The sequence below is a fragment of the Gymnoscopelus microlampas genome, assembly GCF_963454915.1.
Source record: "Gymnoscopelus microlampas genome assembly, chromosome: 10".
Classification (NCBI taxonomy): Eukaryota; Metazoa; Chordata; class Actinopteri; order Myctophiformes; family Myctophidae; genus Gymnoscopelus; species Gymnoscopelus microlampas.
Window position 1 is genome coordinate 10,044,952 of NC_139947.1, and position 18,778 is coordinate 10,063,729.

The 18,778-nt window shown below is 39.8% G+C and overlaps 2 protein-coding genes across 2 annotated transcripts in view; both read left to right on the forward strand.

The window, feature by feature from the left end:
- LOC311053419 (E3 ubiquitin-protein ligase TRIM39-like) overlaps positions 1-11,802 on the forward strand; it is a 479,738-nt gene extending 467,936 nt beyond the window's left edge. The window contains exon 2 of the mRNA XM_084068940.1: positions 11,764-11,802. The gene's annotated coding sequence lies outside the window, so the exon portion shown is untranslated. The remainder of the gene's footprint in view (positions 1-11,763) is intronic.
- Positions 11,803-14,096: 2,294 nt separating this feature from the next.
- On the forward strand, positions 14,097-16,803 carry LOC311054069 (E3 ubiquitin-protein ligase TRIM39-like; the record flags this gene model as incomplete). Its single annotated transcript, XM_084069949.1, has 2 exons — positions 14,097-14,650; positions 15,796-16,803. The coding sequence occupies 2 exons, from the start codon at positions 14,097-14,099 to the stop codon at positions 16,670-16,672; spliced, it is 1,431 nt and encodes a 476-aa protein (XP_083926075.1). The 3' UTR covers positions 16,673-16,803.
- Positions 16,804-18,778: the final 1,975 nt, after the last annotated feature.

Consider the following 18,778-nt stretch of genomic DNA (forward strand, 5'->3'; position numbering starts at 1 on the left):
GCATTTTTCGTCATTTTTCGTCACCAGCATTTTTTCGTCACCAGCATTTTTCGTCATTTTTCGTCACCAGCATTTTTCGTCATTTTTCGTCACCAGCATTTTTTCGTCACCAGCATTTTTGTCATTTTTCGTCACCAGCATTTTTTGTCATTTTTCGTCACCAGCATTTTTCGTCATTTTTCGTCACCAGCATTTTTTCGTCACCAGCATTTTTCGTCATTTTTCGTCACCAGCATTTTTTCGTCACCAGCATTTTTCGTCATTTTTCGTCACCAGCATTTTTTGCCATCAGCATTTTTTCGTCACCAGCATTTTTCGTCATTTTTCGTCACCAGCATTTTTCGTCATTTTTCGTCACCAGCATTTTTTCGTCACCAGCATTTTTCGTCATTTTTCTTCACCATCATTTTTTCGTCACCAGCATTTTTTGTCATTTTTCGTCACCAGCATTTTTTTGTCACCAGCATTTTTCGTCATTTTTCGTCACCAGCATTTTTTCGTCACCAGCATTTTTCGTCATTTTTAGTCACCAGCATTTTTCGTCATTTTTCGTCACCAGCATTTTTCGTCATTTTTCGTCACCAGCATTTTTGTCATTTTTAGTCACCAGCATTTTTCGTCATTTTTCGTCACCAGCATTTTTCGTCATTTTTCGTCACCAGCATTTTTTGTCTTTTTTCGTCACCAGCATTTTTCGTCACCAGCATTTTTTCGTCACCAGCATTTTTCGTAATTTTTCGTCACCAGCATTTTTTGTCATTTTTCGTCACCAGCATTTTTTCGTCACCAGCATTTTTCGTCATTTTTCGTCACCAGCATTTTTCGTCATTTTTCGTCACCAGCATTTTTTCGTCACCAGCATTTTTCGTCATTTTTAGTCACCAGCATTTTTCGTCATTTTTCGTCACCAGCATTTTTCGTCACCAGCATTTTTTGTCATTTTTCGTCATCAGCATTTTTTCGTCACCAGCATTTTTCGTCATTTTTCGTCACCAGCAGTTTTTGTCATTTTTCGTCACCAGCATTTTTTCGTCACTAGCATTTTTCGTCATTTTTCGTCACCAGCATTTTTTCGTCACCAGCATATTTCGTCATTTTTCGTCACCAGTATTTTTCGTCATTTTTCGTCATCAGCATTTTTTCGTCACCAGCATTTTTCGTCATTTTTCGTCACCAGCAGTTTTTGTCATTTTTCGTCACCAGCATTTTTTCGTCACCAGCATTTTTCGTCATTTTTCGTCACCATCATTTTTTCGTCACCAGCATTTTTTGTCATTTTTCGTCACCAGCATTTTTTTGTCACCAGCATTTTTCGTCATTTTTCGTCACCAGCATTTTTTCGTCACCAGCATTTTTCGTCATTTTTAGTCACCAGCATTTTTCGTCATTTTTCTTCACCATCATTTTTTCGTCACCAGCATTTTTTGTCATTTTTCGTCACCAGCATTTTTTTGTCACCAGCATTTTTCGTCATTTTTCGTCACCAGCATTTTTTCGTCACCAGCATTTTTCGTCATTTTTAGTCACCAGCATTTTTCGTCATTTTTCGTCACCAGCATTTTTCGTCATTTTTCGTCACCAGCATTTTTGTCATTTTTAGTCACCAGCATTTTTCGTCATTTTTCGTCACCAGCATTTTTCGTCATTTTTCGTCACCAGCATTTTTTGTCATTTTTCGTCACCAGCATTTTTCGTCACCAGCATTTTTTCGTCACCAGCATTTTTCGTAATTTTTCGTCACCAGCATTTTTTGTCATTTTTCGTCACCAGCATTTTTTCGTCACCAGCATTTTTCGTCATTTTTCGTCACCAGCATTTTTCGTCATTTTTCGTCACCAGCATTTTTTCGTCACCAGCATTTTTCGTCATTTTTAGTCACCAGCATTTTTCGTCATTTTTCGTCACCAGCATTTTTCGTCACCAGCATTTTTTGTCATTTTTCGTCATCAGCATTTTTTCGTCACCAGCATTTTTCGTCATTTTTCGTCACCAGCAGTTTTTGTCATTTTTCGTCACCAGCATTTTTTCGTCACTAGCATTTTTCGTCATTTTTCGTCACCAGCATTTTTTCGTCACCAGCATATTTCGTCATTTTTCGTCACCAGTATTTTTTTGCCACCAGCATTTTTCGTCATTTTTCGTCACCAGCATTTTTCGTCATTTTTCGTCACCAGCATTTTTTGCCATCAGCATTTTTTCGTCACCAGCATTTTTCGTCATTTTTCGTCACCAGCATTTTTCGTCATTTTTCGTCACCAGCATTTTTTCGTCACCAGCATTTTTCGTCACCATCATTTTTTCGTCACCAGCATTTTTTGTCATTTTTCGTCACCAGCATTTTTTTGTCACCAGCATTTTTCGTCATTTTTCGTCACCAGCATTTTTTCGTCACCAGCATTTTTCGTCATTTTTAGTCACCAGCATTTTTCGTCATTTTTCGTCACCAGCATTTTTCGTCATTTTTCGTCACCAGCATTTTTGTCATGTTTAGTCACCAGCATTTTTCGTCATTTTTCGTCACCAGCATTTTTCGTCATTTTTCGTCACCAGCATTTTTTGTCATTTTTCGTCACCAGCATTTTTCGTCACCAGCATTTTTTCGTCACCAGCATTTTTCGTAATTTTTCGTCACCAGCATTTTTTGTCATTTTTCGTCACCAGCATTTTTTCGTCACCAGCATTTTTCGTCATTTTTCGTCACCAGCATTTTTCGTCATTTTTCGTCACCAGCATTTTTTCGTTCACCAGCATTTTTCGTCATTTTTAGTCACCAGCATTTTTCGTCATTTTTCGTCACCAGCATTTTTCGTCACCAGCATTTTTTGTCATTTTTCGTCACCAGCATTTTTCGTCACCAGCATTTTTTCGTCACCAGCATATTTCGTCATTTTTCATCACCAGCATTTTTTCGTCACTAGCATTTTTTGTCATTTTTCGTCACCAGCATTTTTTCGTCACCAGCATTTTTCGTCATTTTTCGTCACCAGCATTTTTTGTCATTTTTCGTCACCAGCATTTTTTCGTCACCAGCATTTTTCGTCATTTTTCGTCACCAGCATTTTTTGTCATTTTTCGTCATCAGCATTTTTTCGTCACCAGCATTTTTCGTCATTTTTCGTCACCAGCAGTTTTTGTCATTTTTCGTCACCAGCATTTTTTCGTCACTAGCATTTTTCGTCATTTTTCGTCACCAGCATTTTTTCGTCACCAGCATATTTCGTCATTTTTCGTCACCAGTATTTTTCGTCATTTTTCGTCACCAGCATTTTTTTGCCACCAGCATTTTTCGTCATTTTTCGTCACCAGCATTTTTTATAATTTTTCGTCACCAGCATTTTTCGTCATTTTTCGTCACCAGCATTTTTCGTCACCAGCATTTTTAGCATTTTTTGTCATTTTTCGTCACCAGCATTTTTTCGTCACTAGCATTTTTTGTCATTTTTCGTCACCAGCATTTTTTCGTCACCAGCATTTTTCGTCATTTTTCGTCACCAGCATTTTTTCGTCACCAGCATTTTTCGTCACCAGCATTTTTTGTCATTTTTCGTCATCAGCATTTTTTCGTCACCAGCATTTTTCGTCATTTTTCGTCACCAGCAGTTTTTGTCATTTTTCGTCACCAGCATTTTTTCGTCACTAGCATTTTTCGTCATTTTTCGTCACCAGCATTTTTTCGTCACCAGCATATTTCGTCATTTTTCGTCACCAGTATTTTTCGTCATTTTTCGTCATCAGCATTTTTTCGTCACCAGCATTTTTCGTCATTTTTCGTCACCAGCAGTTTTTGTCATTTTTCGTCACCAGCATTTTTTTGTCACCAGCATTTTTCGTCATTTTTCGTCACCATCATTTTTTCGTCACCAGCATTTTTTGTCATTTTTCGTCACCAGCATTTTTTTGTCACCAGCATTTTTCGTCATTTTTCGTCACCAGCATTTTTTCGTCACCAGCATTTTTCGTCATTTTTAGTCACCAGCATTTTTCGTCATTTTTCTTCACCATCATTTTTTCGTCACCAGCATTTTTTGTCATTTTTCGTCACCAGCATTTTTTTGTCACCAGCATTTTTCGTCATTTTTCGTCACCAGCATTTTTTCGTCACCAGCATTTTTCGTCATTTTTAGTCACCAGCATTTTTCGTCATTTTTCGTCACCAGCATTTTTCGTCATTTTTCGTCACCAGCATTTTTGTCATTTTTAGTCACCAGCATTTTTCGTCATTTTTCGTCACCAGCATTTTTCGTCATTTTTCGTCACCAGCATTTTTTGTCATTTTTCGTCACCAGCATTTTTCGTCACCAGCATTTTTTCGTCACCAGCATTTTTCGTAATTTTTCGTCACCAGCATTTTTTGTCATTTTTCGTCACCAGCATTTTTTCGTCACCAGCATTTTTCGTCATTTTTCGTCACCAGCATTTTTCGTCATTTTTCGTCACCAGCATTTTTTCGTCACCAGCATTTTTCGTCATTTTTAGTCACCAGCATTTTTCGTCATTTTTCGTCACCAGCATTTTTCGTCACCAGCATTTTTTGTCATTTTTCGTCATCAGCATTTTTTCGTCACCAGCATTTTTCGTCATTTTTCGTCACCAGCAGTTTTTGTCATTTTTCGTCACCAGCATTTTTTCGTCACTAGCATTTTTCGTCATTTTTCGTCACCAGCATTTTTTCGTCACCAGCATATTTCGTCATTTTTCGTCACCAGTATTTTTTTGCCACCAGCATTTTTCGTCATTTTTCGTCACCAGCATTTTTCGTCATTTTTCGTCACCAGCATTTTTTGCCATCAGCATTTTTTCGTCACCAGCATTTTTCGTCATTTTTCGTCACCAGCATTTTTCGTCATTTTTCGTCACCAGCATTTTTTCGTCACCAGCATTTTTCGTCATTTTTCGTCACCATCATTTTTTCGTCACCAGCATTTTTTGTCATTTTTCGTCACCAGCATTTTTTTGTCACCAGCATTTTTCGTCATTTTTCGTCACCAGCATTTTTTCGTCACCAGCATTTTTCGTCATTTTTAGTCACCAGCATTTTTCGTCATTTTTCGTCACCAGCATTTTTCGTCATTTTTCGTCACCAGCATTTTTGTCATTTTTAGTCACCAGCATTTTTCGTCATTTTTCGTCACCAGCATTTTTCGTCATTTTTCGTCACCAGCATTTTTTGTCATTTTTCGTCACCAGCATTTTTCGTCACCAGCATTTTTTCGTCACCAGCATTTTTCGTAATTTTTCGTCACCAGCATTTTTTGTCATTTTTCGTCACCAGCATTTTTTCGTCACCAGCATTTTTCGTCATTTTTCGTCACCAGCATTTTTCGTCATTTTTCGTCACCAGCATTTTTTCGTCACCAGCATTTTTCGTCATTTTTAGTCACCAGCATTTTTCGTCATTTTTCGTCACCAGCATTTTTCGTCACCAGCATTTTTTGTCATTTTTCGTCACCAGCATTTTTCGTCACCAGCATTTTTTCGTCACCAGCATATTTCGTCATTTTTCGTCACCAGCATTTTTTCGTCACTAGCATTTTTTGTCATTTTTCGTCACCAGCATTTTTTCGTCACCAGCATTTTTCGTCATTTTTCGTCACCAGCATTTTTTGTCATTTTTCGTCACCAGCATTTTTTCGTCACCAGCATTTTTCGTCATTTTTCGTCACCAGCATTTTTTGTCATTTTTCGTCATCAGCATTTTTTCGTCACCAGCATTTTTCGTCATTTTTCGTCACCAGCAGTTTTTGTCATTTTTCGTCACCAGCATTTTTTCGTCACTAGCATTTTTCGTCATTTTTCGTCACCAGCATTTTTTCGTCACCAGCATATTTCGTCATTTTTCGTCACCAGTATTTTTCGTCATTTTTCGTCACCAGCATTTTTTTGCCACCAGCATTTTTCGTCATTTTTCGTCACCAGCATTTTTTATAATTTTTCGTCACCAGCATTTTTCGTCATTTTTCGTCACCAGCATTTTTCGTCACCAGCATTTTTAGCATTTTTTGTCATTTTTCGTCACCAGCATTTTTTCGTCACTAGCATTTTTTGTCATTTTTCGTCACCAGCATTTTTTCGTCACCAGCATTTTTCGTCATTTTTCGTCACCAGCATTTTTTCGTCACCAGCATTTTTCGTCACCAGCATTTTTCGTCATTTTTCGTCACCAGCATTTTTTCGTCACCAGCGTTTTTCGTCATTTCTGGTGAAGAAAAATGACGAAAAAATGCTGGTGACGAAAAATGACGAAAAATGCTGGTGACGAAAAATGATAAAAAATGCTGGTGACGAAAAATGACGAAAAATGCTGGTGGCGAAAAAATGCTGGTGACGAAAAATGACAAAAAATGCTGATGACGGAAAAATGCTGGTGACGAAGAATGACAAAAAATGCTGGTGACGAAAAAATGCTGGTGACGAAAAATGACGAAATATGCTGGTGACGAAAAAATGCTGGTGACGAAAAATGACGAAAAATGCTGGTGACGAAAAAATGCTGGTGACGAAAAATGACGAAAAATGCTGGTGACGAAAAAATGCTGGTGACGAAAAATGACAAAAAATGCTGGTGACGAAAAAATGCTGGTGACGAAAAATGACAAAAAATGCTAGTGACGAAAAAATGCTGGTGACGAAAAATGACGAAATATGCTGGTGACGAAAAAAATGCTGGTGACGAAAAATGCTGGTGACGAAAAAATGCTGGTGACGAAAAATGCTGGTGACGAAAAATGCTGGTGACGAAAAATGACGAAAAATGCTGGTGACGAAAAATGATAAAAAATGCTGGTGACGAAAAATGACGAAAACTGCTGGTGGCGAAAAAATGCTGGTGACGAAAAATGACGAAAAATACTGGTGACGAAAAATGACGAAATATGCTGGTGACGAAAAAATGCTGGTGACGAAAAATGACGAAAAATGCTAGTGACGAAAAAATGCTGGTGACGAAAAATGACAAAAACTGCTGGTGACGAAAAATGACGAAAAATGCTGGTGACGAAAAAATGCTGATGACGAAAAATGACAAAAGATGCTGGTGACGAAAAATGACGAAAAATGCTGGTGACGAAAAATGATAAAAAATGCTGGTGACGAAAAATGACGAAAAATGCTGGTGACGAAAAATGACGAAAAATGCTGGTGACTAAAAATGACAAAAATGCTGGTGACGAAAAAATGCTGGTGACGAAAAAATGCTGGTGACGAAAAATGACGAAAAATGCTGGTGACGAAAAATGACGAAAAATGCTGGTGACTAAAAATGACGAAAAATGCTGGTGACGAAAAAATGCTGGTGACGAAAAATGACGAAAAATGCTGGTGACAAAAAAATGCTGGTGACGAAAAATGACAAAAAATGCTGGTGACGAAAAAATGATGGTGACGAAAAAATGATGGTGACGAAAAATGACGAAAAATGCTGGTGACGAAAAAATGCTGGTGACGAAAAATGACGAAAAATGCTGGTGACGAAAAATGACGAAAAAATGCTGGTGACGAAAAAATGCTGATGGCAAAAAATGCTGGTGACGAAAAATGACGAAAAATGCTGGTGACGAAAAAATGCTGGTGACGAAAAATGACGAAAAATGCTGGTGACGAAAAAATGCTGGTGACGAAAAATGACGAAAAATGCTGGTGACGAAAAATGACAAAAAATGCTGGTGACGAAAAATGACAAAAATGCTGGTGACGAAAAAATGCTGGTGACGAAAAATGACGAAAAATGCTGGTGACGAAAAAATGCTGGTGAAGAAAAATGACGAAAAATGCTGGTGACGAAAAAATGCTGGTGACGAAAAATGACAAAAAATGCTAGTGACGAAAAAATGCTGGTGACGAAAAATGACGAAATATGCTGGTGACGAAAAAATGCTGGTGACGAAAAATGCTGGTGACGAAAAAATGCTGGTGACGAAAAATGCTGGTGACGAAAAATGCTGGTGACGAAAAATGACGAAAAATGCTGGTGACGAAAAATGATAAAAAATGCTGGTGACGAAAAATGACGAAAAATTTTTTCGTCACCAGCATTTTTTCGTCACCAGCATTTTTTCGTCACCAGCATTTTTTGTCATTTTTCGTCACCAGCATTTTTTCGTCACCAGCATATCTCGTCATTTTTCGTCACCAGCATTTTTTCGTCACCAGCATTTTTTGTCATTTTTCGTCACCAGCATTTTTTCGTCACCAGCATTTTTTGTCATTTTTCGTCACCAGCATTTTTTCGTCACCAGCATTTTTTGTCATTTTTCGTCACCAGCATTTTTTCGTCACCAGCATTTTTTGTCATTTTTAGTCACCAGCATTTTTTCGCCACCAGCATTTTTCGTCATTTTTCGTCACCAGCATTTTTTATCATTTTTCGTCACCAGCATTTTTTCGTCATTTTTCGTCACCAGCATTTTTCGTCACCAGCATTTTTTGTCATTTTTCGTCACCAGCATTTTCTCGCCACCAGCATTTTTCGTCATTTTTCGTCACCAGCATTTTTTATCATTTTTCGTCACCAGCATTTTTTCGTCATTTTTCGTCACCAGCATTTTTCGTCACCAGCATTTTTTCGTCACCAGCATTTTTTGTCATTTTTCGTCACCAGCATTTTTTCGTCACCAGCATTTTTCGTCATTTTTCGTCACCAGCATTTTTTGTCATTTTTCGTCACCAGCATTTTTTCGTCATTTTTCGTCACCAGCATTTTTTCGTCACCAGCATTTTTTTTGTCACCAGCATTTTTCGTCATTTTTCGTCACCAGCATTTTTTGTCATTTTTCGTCACCAGCATTTTTTGTCATTTTTCGTCACCAGCATTTTTTCGTCACCATCATTTTTCGTCATTTTTTGTCACCAGCATTTTTTCGTCACCAGCATTTTTCGTCATTTTTCGTCACCAGCATTTTTTGTCATTTTTCTTCACCAGCATTTTTTCTTCACCAGCATTTTTCGTCATTTTTCGTCACCAGCATTTTTCGTCATTTTTCGTCACCAGCATTTTTTCGTCACCAGCATTTTTTTCGTCACCAGCATTTTTGTCATTTTTCGTCACCAGCATTTTTCGTCATTTTTCGTCACCAGCATTTTTTCGTCACCAGCATTTTTCGTCATTTTTCGTCACCAGCATTTTTTCGTCATTTTTCGTCACCAGCATTTTTTCGTCACCAGCATTTTTCGTCACCAGCATTTTTCGTCACCAGCATTTTTTGTCATTTTTCGTCACCAGCATTTTTCGTCATTTTTCGTCACCAGCATTTTCTCGTCACCAGCATTTTTCGTCATTTTTCGTCACCATCATTTTTTCGTCACCAGCATTTTTCGTCATTTTTCGTCACCAGCATTTTTTGTCATTTTTCGTCACCAGCATTTTTTCGTCACCAGCATTTTTCGTCATTTTTCGTCACCAGCATTTTTCGTCATTTTTCGTCACCAGCATTTTTTCGTCACCAGCATTTTTCGTCACCAGCATTTTTCGTCATTTTTCGTCACCAGCATTTTTTCGTCACCAGCATTTTTTCGTCACCAGCATTTTTCGTCATTTTTCGTCACCAGCATTTTTTGTCATTTTTCGTCACCAGCATTTTTTCGTCATTTTTCGTCACCAGCATTTTTTCGTCACCAGCATTTTTTCGTCACCAGCATTTTTCGTCATTTTTCGTCACCAGCATTTTTTGTCATTTTTCGTCACCAGCATTTTTCGTCATTTTTCATTTTTCGTCACGAAAAGTGACGAAAAATGACAAAAGATGCTGGTGACGAAAAATGACGAAAAATGCTGGTGACGAAAAATGCAGGTGACGAAAAATGACGAAATATGCTGGTGACGAAAAAATGCTGGTGACGAAAAATGACGAAAAATGCTGGTGACGAAAAATGACGAAAAATGCTGGTGACGAAAAAATGCTGGTGACGAAAAATGACAAAAAATGCTGGTGACGAAAGATGACGAAAAACGCTGGTGACGAAAAAATGCTGGTGACGAAAAATGACGAAAAATGCTGGTGACGAAAAAATGCTGGTGACGAAAAATGACAAAAAATGCTGGTGACGAAAAATGCTGGTGACGAAAAATGCTGGTGACGAAAAATGACGAAAAATGCTGGTGACGAAAAAATGCTGGTGACAAAAAAAATGACAAAAAATGCTGGTGACGAAAAATGACGAAAAATGCTGGTGACGAAAAAAATGCTGGTGACGAAAAAATGCTGGACGAAATTTTTTTCGTCACCAGCATTTTTTCGTCACCAGCATTTTTTTCGTCACCAGCATTTTTCGTCATTTTTCGTCACCAGCATTTTTTCGTCACCAGCATTTTTCGTCATTTTTCGTCACCAGCATTTTTTGTCATTTTTCGTCATCAGCATTTTTTCGTCACCAGCATTTTTCGTCATTTTTCGTCACCAGCATTTTTTTCGTCACCAGCATTTTTCGTCATTTTTCGTCACCAGCATTTTTCGTCATTTTTCGTCACCAGCATTTTTTCGTCACCAGCATTTTTTTCGTCACCAGCATTTTTCGTCATTTTTCGTCACCAGCATTTTTCGTCATTTTTCGTCACCATCATTTTTTCGTCACCAGCATTTTTCGTCATTTTTCGTCACCAGCATTTTTTCGTCACCAGCATATTTCGTCATTTTTCGTCACCAGCATTTTTTCGTCACCAGCATTTTTTTCGTCACCAGCATTTTTCGTCATTTTACTCAAGTACTGTACTACTGTACTGTTACTTTACTGGAGTATTTCCAGTTTCTTTTTAAGCACTTTTACTTTTACTCCAGTAAAGTCCATGGACTTTAAGTCCATTTTGATGCCAATACTTTTGTACTTTTACTCAAGTACATTTTGAATTCCGGACTTTTACTTGTAACAGAGTACTTCTACATTGTAGTATTGATACTTTTTTTTAAAATGCTGGTGACGAAAAATGACGAAAAATGCTGGTGACGAAAAAAATGCTGGTGACGAAAAATGACGAAAAATGCTGGTGACGGAAAATGACGAAAAATGCTGGTGACGAAAAAATGCTGTTGACGAAAAATGACGAAAAATGCTGGTGACGAAAAAATGCTGGTGAGGAAAAAATGCTGGTGACGAAAAATGACGAAAAATGCTGATGACGAAAAATGACGAAAAAATGCTGGTGACGAAAAATGACAAAAAATGCTGGTGACGAAAAAATGCTGGTGACGAAAAAATGTTGGTAAATTTTCCTTTTACCGAAACGAAAGTTTCGGTAAATTGTCCCCCCAATTGCCCCCCAAATTGGCGCTCGGGTGGCTCGGTTGATGATGATGACAAACTATGAAGTCTATAAAGAGTAATACCTGTTGATTTTTAGAATCCATATGATTGTGTTGTGGTCGAGGACGGTCAACATGAACAAGTGTCTCTCTGATCTGTGATATCATCATCTACACCAGTGATTCTCAAGATGTGGGCCATGAGGATTTTATTGATAATATAACTTTAATATAAAAGGAAACAATGTAAAAACAATAATAATAATGTTGGGGAGTCGGGGTACTTTTCTAAGATATATCAGAGTAATAATAAGATACTTTTATTGTTGTATTTCTAGTCTACCCATAAAATATAGAATCACCATGTTGCATACATCTCAAAAGCACTCTAATTCTAAATCTTTTCTTTGGGTAATTATTGCATTATTTAGTGTGTTACATTGTGCCGTTTTCAATCATGGTGATGTTCTTTAACATTAGATTGTATATTAGTTTACATTTGTTGCATTGATCTCTGTGTGTGTCGACACAGTGTGTTTTTACTTTTCATGGCAGACTGATGATGCTTTTTGTAACCACTTAAAACCCTTTTTGGTAACACTTTTTATTTGTCTCACTATGGATCATTAATAAAGAATAATATGTTTTGCATCTGCCAAACCTCTGTGGACATTCACTTTGTTATGTTGGTGTGTGAGTGTTCCTTTAGTCTTCTTAGTGTGTTGAGTGACAGGAAGCTGAGGGGAGAAAGCATAGAGTTATATCTAGAGGGCGGACTGCCCGCCCCCAGCTATTCATTTCAATGAATAGCTGGCTTCCACCCTCCCTCTGGCTTCCGCCTTCCCTCGGAAAATTTCTGTGTGCGTCACAAAAGGGGACGTTCGGTAGGCCAATCAGAGGCCTACCGAATGTACAAGGTATTGCGATACAGGTCGCTCCAATGAACTGCAGAGGCCTATGAGGTATCTGGGTTTCTATATCTATGGTTTGAAGCACTTGGAAGTACCTCCTACTTCCGCATTTGGACACCAAATTTGGGTGCCCAAATGCGGAAGTCTTGAGTACCGAGCAGGCGCACTAGGGTTTCAAACGGTAGAAGCATGCGCAGTAGCGTTTTAAATGCGGAAGCATTGCAATCTCAGATTTGACCACCAGGCGACGGCCACTTCACTGTTCTACCCATAGATATAGAAACCTAGATATCTCATTGTCTTTTCCGGGACTTGTATACCGTTGTATTTTTATACAACTAGATTCTGCCAAGTCTCGGAAAAGACGCGCTGTGATTGGCTAGTAGTCAGGAAGCGTGCCCCCTCTAATATGGCGGCCTCTATACAGACGCCACAGAGTCGGAGGAGGCGTCTACCTTAATATGTTCATGGTTCTACCGTGGCTCTGGGGGCTTGGTAGAACACATGACTCTGACTGGAATCAAACCAGAGACATGGTCATCTCTGTGACTATTCACTTACTAGACTAGACTCTTCACCAATCAGTGTGCCACATTCATTATCTATTGACATACACTTCTTCTATATCTGCTAGTAGGTGTGTGTGTGTGTGTGTGTGTGTGTGTGTGTGTGTGTGTGTGTGTGTGTGTGTGTGTGTGTGTGTGTGTGTGTGTGTGTGTGTGTGTGTGTGTGTGTGTGTGTGTGTGTTTGTGTGTGTGTGTGAGAGAGGTTAAACTACAGTATACATCATTCACATTCACATTAACCCTGCAAGGCCCAGTGTGATTGCACGATCACATGTATGTTTTATAAAGAAATGAGTTTAAATCAATTTTCTTTTCTGTTATTTTTTATTTTTTTCACCTCTAAATCCTCATTGGGTCCTATTGTTTAGTCTTACAATGCCATTGACTCTGTGGGGGGTATTTTGCATATAAATACCCCCCACAGAGCCAGGAATCATCACAACTTGAAAAGAATCTGGGCCTTGCAACACATTTTGCTGGGGACCCCCACTTTGAGAACCAATGCATTGCAGTAGACTGGATGAAAGCCTCAGCGGACAAAAAACTAGAATCAATCTGTTTGTCAAGCTTAAAATCACTGTCAAATTTGACACCAAGGTTGGTGACTACTGGCTTTAAAAATGGCTGCAGAGTACCGGTACAGAGAAAAGAAAGAGCAGGCAATCGCAGGCAATGCTGGGTCTAAACGCCAAATGAGCATTTTGATTTTAGTTTAGGGCCATCCACACATTTATGTCCCTGACAATCCAGCAATATGTTTAGGAAGAATTTGCATTGCATGTCCCTGCATGTTTCCCCATAAATACCCTCTGATGAAGACCTCACACCACATACCTGTTTGATGATATCAATGATCATCTGTGGCACAAACAACATGAGGGCGTTTCTCTCTTCTGTGTGTGTGTGTGAGTGTGAGTGTGAGTGTGAGTGTGAGTGTGAGTGTGAGTGTGTGTGTGTGTGTGTGTGTGTGTGTGTGTGTGTGTGTGTGTGTGTGTGTGTGTGTGTGTGTGTGTGTGTGTGTGTGTGTGCGTGCGTGCGCACGTGCGCGCGTGAGAACCTTTCAACAGTTAGTGTGTCATAGCTCAGCCTTTTGCCAGACTCATTTGATAGAAGCCAAAAAAACAAGGTGTTATTCTGACTCTCCTCACTCACAACGCACAGAGAGAAGATTCACCTTCAGATTAAACAAAAAACTTCCCATGAGAGAGGACAGACTGTCCAAGGACTTTCCACAGCTACATGAGGGAATACTGACTCAGACTTTAAGAAGAACCAGGATTCACAGTGAAAGTAAACGTCAGGGAGCATTCTAGAAGAGGGAGTGTTATCAACACTGGCCGACTGAGTTCCTCACGTGAACAGTGTTTGTAGCTTTACTCAGAGATCAAATGGCTTCCAAGTCGTCTCACCCCGAAGAGGATTATTCCTGCCCTGTGTGTTTTGACATCTTTAAAGATCCTGTTCTCTTGTCCTGTAGCCACAGCTTCTGTAAAGACTGTCTGCAGGAATGGTGGAGAGAGAAGGTAATAAAGGAATGTCCAGTTTGTAAGGAGAGACATTCAATGGATCCACCCAGAAACCTGGCTCTGAAGAACGTGTGTGAGGCCTTCATACAGGAGAGACATCAGAGAGCTTCAGCAGGTTCTGAGGTTCTCTGCAGTCTGCATGCTGAGAAACTCAAACTGTTCTGTCTGGAGTGTCAACAGCCAGTGTGTGTTGTGTGTCGAGATTCTAAAAATCACACGGACCACGGATTCAGACCCATCGATGAAGCTGTTCTGGATCACAAGGAGGAAGTCCAGAAATCACTGAAGCCTTTACAGGAGAAACTGAAGGTCTTTAATACATTCAAAACAAACTATGATCAAACAGCAGAACAAATTCAGTTCCAGACTCAGAACACAGAGTTGCAGATTAAAGAACAGTTTAAGAAGATGCATCTGTTTCTATTCAATTCAATTCAATTCAATTTTATTAAAGTGTCAAATCACAACAAGTTGTCTCAAGACACTTTACATGTAGAGAAGAGACCCAACATCCCACCCTGAGCAAGCAATTTTGCGACAGTGGCAACGAAAAACTCCCTCTTAATTCAACAGGAAGAAACGTCAGGCAGACCCTAGGCTCTAGGGCGGGGGCCTTCTGCCTCGACCGTGTTGGGGGAAAGAAGAGAGAGAGAAAGGGAGAGACAGAGGAGAGACAGAAAGAGATACAGTGCAAGCAGTAACAATAACAATAATAGCAAATATAATAGTGTAAGATACTAGCATATGATAGTATAATATAGTACAGCAATAGTGTGTATGCAGTATATAATGGAATAATATAAAAATGTTTAAGATAATATAATATGCGGTATAGTGTAGTGTAGTAGAAGTCCACGGTCGTGTCCAGGTCGTGCTCCATGGAGAGAGGCCCGGTCCGGTCCGCAGTCACAGTCTTGAGCCGCAGCTGGGGGTCCGTAGTAACAGTCCATAGACTCCATGGAGAGGCCCAGGCCCGGTCCGCAGTCACAGTCTTGAGCCGCAGCTGGGGGTCCATAGTAATAGTCCATGGACCTGCGACGTGGGTGGTAGAAGAAACTCCGGGGAACGAGTCCCCGGTTGTAGAATTAGTGGCAGGCCTTACTAGAGCGTGAATCCGTACAGGGTTAATTACGATTGTACCAATGGGACACAAACCCACACAACCAAAGGGAGGACGGGAAGAGAGAGGACGAGGGGAGAGAGGAGAAAGGGGAAGGTGGGGGAGAGAGGATGACTATAGGGGGACTGAGTCTATACACTTCGGCTATAGGCTTTATCATAGAGAAAGGTTTTTAGTCTAGTTTTAAATATACAGAGTGTGTCTGCTTTACGGACTGAGACTGGGAGAAGGTTCCACAGCTGAGGTGCTTGAAACTTAAATGCTCTACCTCCTGTTCTAGTTTTTTGGGGGTTTACTGGAACCGTAAGCATTTTTTCATACTGTGGACGCAGTGGTGTTCTGGCTGGTTTACGGGGCTCGATGAGTTCTTTGAGATATACTGGTGCCTGTCCATTGAGAGCCTTGTATGTGAGGAGGAGAACTTTAAACTCTATTCTGTCTACAAGAGGAAGAGGATGCTAGGATTGCTGTACTGAGGGAGGAAGAGCAGCAGAAGAGTCAGATGATGAAGGAGAAGACTGAGGGTCTAAACAGAGACATATCAACCCTTTCAAACACAATCAGAGCCATAGAGGAGGAGCTGAAAGCTGAACACATCTCATTCCTGCAGAACTACAAGACCACGATGCAAAGAGTCTTTGCAGAGTTCACACTACAGGATCCACAGCCGGTCTCAGGAGCACTGATAGACGTGACCAAACACCTGAGTAACCTGACCTTTAGAGTCTGGGACAAGATGAAGGACATTGTCTCCTACACTCCTGTCATTCTGGATCCCAACACTGCCCATCCAGAATACATCCTTTCTGATGATCTGACCAGTGTGAGACGTGGAGAAAGACAGAAGCTTCCTGACAACCCAGAGAGGTTTGACCACTATGGCTTTATCCTGGGTTCTGAGGGCTTTAACTCAGGGACTCACAGCTGGGATGTTGAGGTTAGAGACAATACGTACTGGTCAGTAGGTGTGTTAGCAGAGTCCTTTCAGAGGAAGGGAGACAAAGCGGGTCAATTCTGGAGAATAAGGTTAGCTGAAGGTAAATACGCAGCACGCTCCTCATCAGGTCCACCCACTGATATCTCAGTGAAGCCCATACCCCAGAGGATCAGAGTCCAGCTGAACTGGAAGAAAAGAAAGCTGTCCTTCTCTGATCCTGACACTAACACACACCTACACACCTTCACACACACTTTCACTGACGCACTCTTTCCATACATTAACACTGGTCAGATTGGTGGTTCTCTGAAGATGTTACCAATGAAGGTCAGTGTAACACTGGAACAATGTCAAGTCAAGTCAAGTACATTTTATTTATGAAACATGTTTAAAATCAGCCAGGTTGGCGCTCAGGTGGCGCAGTGGTAAAGTCCCCGCCCACCACCATGAGTTGTGGGTTCGAAATCCTCCGTGGTGCATCCGGCTTTGTCGAGCGTCTACACATGAACACAATTGGCCCATTTTTAGGGGGGAGGGAAGCCGGGCAGGGAGGACGATATTGGTCATTGCACGTACTCCTACAGGCTGGGGCAGCACCTGTCAGCAGGGAGTGTCGGGTGGGAGGAGTAGGACAAAGGCTCTGCGTCCTCCTGGTGGGGGCTCCTCACTGGCAGGTGAGTCAGTAGGATACGACAGGAGTGACAACACAGGAATGTGTGTGGGGAGGAAATAATTGGCATAACGACTAAATTGGGGATAAAAAGGGGTAAACAATTATTGGCTTCTCAATAAATAATAATAAATAAATAAATAACAGGTTGACTAAAGTGCTGTACAACATGATAAAAACATGATGGCGATGGTGATGGTGATGGTGATGGTGATGGTGATGGTGATGACAATGACGATGACGATGACAATGATGATGATAAAGACAAACTATCTTTAAAGAGTAATACCTGTTGATTTTAGATTCCATATTATTATGTTGTGGTCGAGGACGGTCAACATGAACAAGTGTCTCTCTGATCTGTGATATCATCATCTACACCTTTGATTCTCAAGATGTGGGCCATGAAGATTTCATTGATAATATAACTTTGATATAAAAGAAAACAGGGGGAAAAGGGAAAAAAAGTGGCATGTATGCTTTAAAACCTTGAAAAAATAGTTTCCATTGTGATATATATATTTAAATGAACGTTTAGTACGTTAGTTCCGCTGATACAAGCTGCAACACAATCGAGTGATTGACCACTAATATAAACATGCTCTGAACACTGCCCACAAGCAATAAGCATAAGTGGTCAGATGGTTGGTGGAGAACCACTGATCTTCACAGTAAAACCACTTAGTGTTAACTCTGAGTGTACAAAATGGAACCAAATGGACCTGTAATAGTAATAATGTTGGGGAGTCTGGGTACTTTACTATAAGATATTATTAATATGATACTTTTACTGTTGTACTTCTACCCAGTTTACTAGTAAAATATAGAATCACCACGTTGCATACATCTCAAAAGCATTCTAATTCTAAATATTTTCTTTGGGTAATTATTGCATGATTAAGTGTGTTACATTGAGCCATTTTCAATCATAGTGATATTCTTTAACATTAGATTGTATATTAGTTTACATTGTTGCTTTGAACTCTGTGTGTGTTCTGAGCCCTGTAACATGAATGATCCTCGTATTGACTATCTTGTCCCTATAAATACGACAAAGTGTGTTTTTACTTTTCATAGCAGACTGAGGATGCTTTTTGTAACCAAAACACGTATCTATTCCCACTTAAAACCCCTTTTGGTTATATTTGTCTCAATATGGATCATTAAAGAATGATCATTTGTATTCCAAACCTCTGTGGACATTCACTTTGTGATGTTGGTGTGTGAGTGTTCCTTTAGTCTTCTTGGTGTGTTGAGTGACAGGAAGCTGAGGGTAGAAAGCATTGAGTTATATCTAGAGGGCAGACCCCAGCTATTCATTTCAATGAAAGTTGCTCACTGGCGTTTGAAGCACCCTGAAGTACCTCTACTTCCACAATTGGGCACCAAATTTGGGTGATCAAATGCGGAAGACTTGCGCTCCGAGCAGGCACACTAGGGTTTCAAACAGTAGAAGCGCATGCGCAGTGGCGTTTTAAATACAGAAGTATTGCAATCTCAGATTTGACCACCAGGCCGCTTCACTGTTCTACCGTGGCCCCCACCTTCACTTAATGCGGCCCGCAGGTTAATATCGGAATACTGATATATTATTGATTTCAGCTGGTGCAATTCCAAACATACAAACATGACCCTCTTTAATTACTTCAGTCTATAACTAGTATTATAATTCTATTGTCTTTGTCTGTTGTCCAATTCAAAAATAGCAAAAAAAAAAACAGGATTCCAATTTGAAAATAGCAGATCTACAAGCTCAAAACGCGTCGCACTGCTATGCATTTTGAGCTTGTAGATCGGCTATTTTTGCGTGACATAGA